This window comes from Tupaia chinensis, unplaced genomic scaffold, assembly GCF_000334495.1.
Source record: "Tupaia chinensis unplaced genomic scaffold, TupChi_1.0 Scaffold000178_1, whole genome shotgun sequence".
Classification (NCBI taxonomy): Eukaryota; Metazoa; Chordata; class Mammalia; order Scandentia; family Tupaiidae; genus Tupaia; species Tupaia belangeri.
In genome coordinates, this window is record NW_006159653.1 from 2,606,149 (window position 1) to 2,612,976 (window position 6,828).

General features: G+C 51.6%; 1 protein-coding gene across 1 annotated transcript in view; it reads right to left on the reverse strand.

Annotated features, from left to right (window-relative positions):
• Positions 1-739: 739 nt before the first annotated feature.
• The window catches only part of LOC102489727 (serine protease 41), a 13,553-nt gene continuing 7,464 nt past the window's right edge, over positions 740-6,828 (reverse strand). Inside the window, exons 8-9 of the mRNA XM_006146465.1 lie at positions 1,677-1,834; positions 740-1,088 (exon numbers count right to left, since the gene is read on the reverse strand). Coding sequence (XP_006146527.1) covers positions 855-1,088; positions 1,677-1,834 — 392 coding nt within the window. The 3' untranslated portion in view covers positions 740-854. The remainder of the gene's footprint in view (positions 1,089-1,676; positions 1,835-6,828) is intronic.

Consider the following 6,828-nt stretch of genomic DNA (forward strand, 5'->3'; position numbering starts at 1 on the left):
GTGGGGGGGGATGGCGACGCCGCAATCCCTTCTCCTCCATTCTCCTCTCAGGATCTTGGGCACCCACGTACACGCGCCCGGTGTGAGTTTTTTAAGCCACCAGGTCCAGGACATGAACCGCGGTCGACTACATGGGAATCCAGAGACATAGCCATTACGCTAACTGCTGGTCCCTGGCCACCTTCCATCTTGACTCTATCCGTGTGATGTCTCCAGGCCCTCAGGCCTAGAAAGGACCCCTGGAGCCCCTTCATCACTTGGGAACCAGCCACATCAGGCCCGCTCTCACCCCACGTCCACCCCCACCTGCCGTCCAGGCCCCCGCCCCACATCTCCCTCTTCCTCTCTGCGGCCTGCTGGCCTCCCCCAACCCACACGTGGCACCCAGAGGGCAGAGGGTGATGTGGCCCTGGGCGGTGACACTCCTGCCCCAGCTGTGGCAGAGCTGGCAGTGCCGCATGCAATCGGGGTGGTCCTGTGGGGCGAGGGACATCCTGGCAGCTGGACACCTGCCTGCCCCCCAGGCCAGATCCTAACCACCTTCCTCCCTGCAGCCACCCCCGCCCTCCCGTAGCTCATCTTTCTGACTGAAGGACCAGACAGGATTCTGCTGTGGTGACAATCTGGACAAAGATTCAGGAGTTAGGGTGAGGTCTTGAAATGAGCATCCGTGAGCGGCAGGAGCGGTCCAGGAGGCCACCTGGACCCAAGGAAGTTCTCCAAGGCAGCGACTCCGACACGTACCGTTTATTAAAGAGGGACAGAGAGACCGGGGCCTGAGCCAGCAGGCAGTGCCCACCCCGACCTGGAGGGCACACCCAGGGCAGTGTGCGGCCTCACTGGCTCTGCCGGACTCAGGCGGTCCTCAGCAGTCGGTGAGCCCAGAGCAGAGCCAGGAGCAGCGGCCGGGAGGGCTCCGGCCCCAGCGCACTGCGAGACATCTGCATCTGGATCCAGTGGAAGAAGAAGCTGACGTTGGTGTAGACGCCGGGCCGGTTGGGCCGGCCACAGCCGTCTCCCCAGCTCACGATTCCAACCTGGTACCACAGTCCGTCCTGGTCGCAGACCAAGGGCCCGCCGGAGTCACCCTGTGGAGCAGCGGGGGAGTCCGGCCTGGGGCGGGTGGGGCCAGTGGGCAGCAGGAGAGCAGGAGGGCGGGGAGCTGCCCTGCCCCGGCACAAGCAGAGCCTGTTTCTAAAGCTGCAAAGTGCGGGCCGATCTACCCAGGGTCAGCGTGATGACAGAGGAGACACAATTTATGGAAAAGGAGGAGCACGGCCTTTAGTGAGAATAAATAAGAACTGGGACTGGGGCCCGTGGATGGCATAGTGGTTAAAGCACTGGACTCCCGTGTGGTTGACCATGGTTTGAGTCCCGGACCTGGTGGCTTAAAAGTCATGCTGGGCGTGTGTGTGTGCGTGCCCAAAATCCCTAGGGGAGAGTGGAGAGAGAACTGCAGCGCGGCCACCTCTCTGGGGGGTGATTTCTCGCTTTCTGCTCTGTCTCTCCAGAAAGCACACGTGCCCTACAGCAAAAACCTCTCAAAACAAAACAAAGGACTGAGATTTTCTCACAAATATCATCTCAGGTGGGCTGGCGGGCGGGGAGCAGGTGAGAGGGGTTGGTTCCCAGCCCGGGGTGGGGGAGCAGGGCCTCCCCGAGGGGGGTGCACTCACACTGCATGTGTCTACTTTGCCATCTTCAGATCCAGCACAAAACGAGAACTCGGAGAACAGGCTCTGGAAAGAGTACTGGCTGTACAGGTAGTTACACCTCGTGTTGTTCAGGACGGTGACCTGCGCTTCCCGGAGGCTGTAGGGGGGCGGCAGAGCCGCTGGGGGTAGAACAGAGAATGGAGAAACCTCGGCCTGTCCTCCGCAGGGCGGGGCGGGGCGCATGCTGCAGCGGTGACAGGTCCCTGGATAGCGCTCTGGGAGACCCCGCCCGCCCAGCAGTAGCACGCCGCCCAGGAGGGACCATGTTGCTGGGGACCCCTGGCCACAGCTCCCTCCTAGGACGCAGTTTCCCTATTTTGCAATGGGGACGAAGCCCGGGCCTGAGCGGGGAAAGACTCCGTAGTCTTAGTGTGGACAGGGAAAGGAGCTACGATGGGTGGGCTGGTTTATTGGTAACCCCCTGCAGTGACAGTGTCCAGGCCGGGCCTTCCCAAATGTGATGAAAGACCGAACAGGAGGGCACGGGCTTGCTCTTCGCAGTCAGGATGAACAAACTCCAAGCAAGGTAAGCAAAGGTCCTCCCCGGGGCGTGTCCTAGCAGCTATCAAGGCAAGGGATCGTGTAAACAGCAGGAGAAGCTGTCGGGGACTGGACCCCTCACAAGATTAACAGCGATTTCTTTTTGGAAAACCAGGGCGGCCGGAGGGAAGGCCTCGGTTATTTGCTCCCGAGGTCAGCAGCAGGATCCGACATTGGACCATGGATGAATATAGAAAACCACTTTAACAGGGCAGGGCATCCGGGAACTCAAGGTCCTCAGTCGCAGAAATAGCCCCTGACAGACCACGCCACCGTCCGACGGGCACTCGCCAAACTGCTGGGCTGTCAGAAAGGCGACGAAGCATTTTTGCCTAGAAGAACTTCGAAAACTGTCACGACTTTTCTGACAGCCCGATGGGAACAGGAGCTACCTCAACATAATGAAGGCCGTATATGGAAAGCCCGCAGAAGAATCCCCCTGAGAGCTTTGCCTCTAACATAAACAGGCCAGAGAGGACCTCGTCTCTCACAGTACACAGTGAGCTCAGCAGACGGGGCACAGGGCGGCCCCACGCGCTGTGGCTAACCGCACGCAGGAAGCAGATCCCCGCCCGACCGGTCCAATCCAGCCCCAGCGGCTTGAAAACTCTGGCCACGTGTGCACACATTAGAGTTCTGACGCGAAGTGGTGGGAAAGAGCGGTGTGTTGTCACCCGGCCCCCATTGGGAGGACACCCCCCGCCTGGCAAAAAAAAAAAAAGACTAAAATGTAAGACTTGAAACTGAGACTACTAGAAGAAAACACAGAGGAAATGCTTCACGGCTGCCTTGACAAAGAATTTACGAATAAGACCTCCAAAATGCGCGCAGCAAAAGCAAAAGTGGTGGAATGGGCTGTATATTTTTAAATAATTATTTATTTGTTTGGAGAGGTTTTCACTGTAGGGCGCGTGCGCTCACCAGAAAGACAGAGAGAGACAGAGAGACAGAAAGTGAGAAATCACCCCCCAGGGGGGATGGCCACGCCGCAATCCTTTCTCCATTCTCCTCTCAGGATCTTGGGCACGCACGCACACGCACCCAGCGTGAGTTGAGGCCACCAGGTCCAGGACTTGAACCGCGGTCAACTACATGAGAGTCCAGTGATGTAGCCATTACACCAACTGCTGGTACCAACAATTACTTATTTTATCTATTCATTCATTTATTTCAATTTGACTAGAGAGAGACAGAGACAGAGACAGAGGGGAAGCGAGAGAGCAAGCCACTAAGTCCGGGACTCAAACCGTGGTTGGCCATGTGGAGTGTCCAGCACCTTAACCACGACGCCACCTGCTGGTCCCCATGGGACTCTAGATTAAAGTAAAAATCTGCACAGCAAAGGTAAGAATCAACAGACCGATGACACACCAACAGAATGGGACTGACATCCAGAATGTACAAGGAACTCAGATGACTCAAGAGCAAAGCACCCGTCATCTGATTTGAAAATGGGCAAATAATCTGAACAGACCTTTCTCGAAAGAAGTCATACAAATGGCCGCAAAGTATTTGAAAAAGTGCTCAACATCACCAGCCATCAGAGAAATGCAATTTGAAAAGATGCTAAGATCAAAACAATATCAAAAAAGTATAACAAGGGAGGGGCAGCAGGTGGCATGGTGATTAAGGTGCTGGACTCCCACAAGGCTGACTGTGGTTCAAGTCCTAGACCTGGCAGCTTGCTTTCTCACTTTCTTTTTCTCTCTCCCTCTGTCTCTTTCTAGTCAAATTAAAATAATAGTAGTAATGGGACCAGCAGGTGGCACAGTGGTTAAGGTGTTGGAATTCCCACATGGTTGACCACAGTTCGAGTCCCAGACCTGGTGGCTTGCTTTCTCATTCTTCCTCTCTTTCTCTAGCAAAATTCATGTGAAAATAATAATAATAAATAAATAAAATACTTCTTAAAAATAATAACAATAAATAAAGTTAAATAAATAATTCTTTTTCAAAAAGAAAGAAAAAGTATAACAAGGAGGACTCACGTTTCTTCTTTTTTATTTTTTTTGGAGAGTTTTTTGCCATAGGGCACGTGCGCTTGCCAGAGAGACAGAGAGAGACATAGAGACAGAAAGCGAGAAATCACCCCCCAGGGGGGATGGTCACGCCGCAATCCGTTCTCCTCCATTCTCCTCTCGGGATCTTGGGCACGCACACATGCGCTCGGCGTGAGTTTTAAGCCACCGGGTCCAAGACACGAACCGCGGTCGACTACGTGCGAGTCCAGCGACATAGCCATTACGCTAACTGCTGCTCCCGCGGACTCACATTTCTTGATTTCAAAATATACTGTAAAGTGACGGAATGAAATGGGTATTTCTCCAAAATAAATATATAAATGGACATGCATGAGAGATAGTCCAATCATTTGCCGTTAGGGGAATGTAAGAGAAAACCACAATGGGATTCGACAGCACACCCACCAGAATGGCCGATCTATAATTTGAATATGTTTTCCCCCAAAAGTTCACGTACTGGAAGCTTGGCTCCCAATATAAGGGTGTGGAGAGGTGGTGGGACCTTTCCGACACGGAGCCTAGTAGGTGGTGTTTGGGTCACAGGGACAAAAACGGCACGAACTGAGTCGTGACTGTTGACAGGAGGGGGAGTTCCTGTCTCCGTCTCAGGAGATCAACTGGCTCCCGGAGAGCGGGTGCGTGGGCCTGCCTGCCTCTCTGCTTCTGTCGCCATGCTGTGTCCTGGCACCAGAGGCTGGCCCACACCTGTGGGCTTTCTAGTCACCAGAACTGTAAGTGGAATAAACCTTTTTCCCCTGTAAGTCACCCAACCTCGGGTGTTTCTGTGTGACAACATGATAATGAACTTAAACAGCCATAATAAAAGAGAAGCGGGCACGTTTATGGGGTAGGGGAGAGCAGAGAACCGCTGATCCCAGAGAGAAGACTGCAGATCGGAGAGATGATTTTGAGTACTATAAAATACAGTACTATAAAATATAAAATATATTGGCAATGATTTGCTGTGTGTCTCCAAGTGACTCAAAGGGAGAGTTTCCAATGTCCCCACGTAAGTAATGGCAAACAGTTGAGGTGATTATTGTCCGAATTATCCTCAACGCATCACTACACACTGTATGTGTGAACTGTAAAATCGCATTGTACCCACACAAACATGAACAGTTATATGTTAATAACAAACTATGTTTGCAAAGTCCTCAAGGAAACAAGATTTAGTATAATTTTTTTTTAAAGAGAGATGCTTGTTATAGGGCATATGTGTTTTGCCAGAAAGACAGACAGACAGAAAGTGAGAAATCACTCCCAGGAGAGGATGGCCACACCACAGTCCCTCCTCCCCCATTCTCCTCTTGATATTTTGGGCACATATGCACAGGCACCCAGCGTGTTTTAAGCCGCCGGGTCCAGGACTTGAACTGCTGTTGACTACATAGGAGTCCAGCATCGCAACCATTATGCTATCTGCTGGTCCCAGTATAATTTTTTTAACTAGAAAAAAACAAGTGTTGAGAATGGGGGGAAATGGGAATGTAAATGTTGCAGCTGCTACTGCCCGGTGGGTCCTTAACAGGCGAGGCAGGGCTACCAGGCAGTTCAGCCCCTGCCCTCCTACGCATGCCCCTGAATAGCTGAAGAGGGACGTGCAGGCTGAAGCTTGCACGCTGACGTCCACAGAGCTTTAGTCGTGACACTCAGACAGCCTCACTGTCCATCCAACATGGTGGATAATCACTGCGTGGCTCTCTGTACAATGGAATATACTCAGCCATAAAAATCACTGGGGCCAGCAGGCGTGAAGCTTAGGGCACTGGACATGGCTGGCCGGTTAGAGTCCTGAACCTGATGGCTTACTTTCTCTCTCTCGATGAGCACGTGAACCCTATAACAAATGAAGATAATAATAATGATAACTAGTAAAATTAAATAAATAATTTTTAAAAAGAACTAAGTTCTGGGGCCGGCAGGTTGTGTGGTGGTTAAGGGTGCTAGACTCCCACGTGCCTGACCATGGTTCAAGTCCCAGAACTGGAGGCTTGCTTTCTCACTTTCTTTCTCTCTCTTTCTCTGGTCAAATAAATAAATAAAATAAATAAAGCTAAATTTAAAAAAATAATAATGAATAAATAAAATGAAAAATAAATAAATATTTGTTTAATTTTATTCGTTATTATTATTTTTCAGTCTCACCAGAGAGAGACAGAGGAGATAGAAAGGGAAAGTGAGAAAGCAAACAGCCAGGTCTAAGACTCAAACCACAATCAGCTATGTGGGAGTGCAGCACCTTAACCACAACGCCACCTGCCAGCCTATTTCTTTTTTAATTTGCCAGAGAGTACATGTGCTCCCCCAGAAACACAGAGCAAGACAGAGAGAAAAGGAGCGTGAGAAAGCACCCCCCATGGGGAACAGTCACGCCACAACCCCTTCTCCATTTCTCCTTCTGTTTGGGTGTTCGGCACGCATGCGCACGACCCAGCCTGTCTCTCCAGCTGCAGGACCTGGGACTCAAACTATTCAGTTGCCATGTGCTGCCTTAACCACCATGCCACTGGCTAACCCGGTTACTTTTTTTTTAAAAAAAAATATTTGAG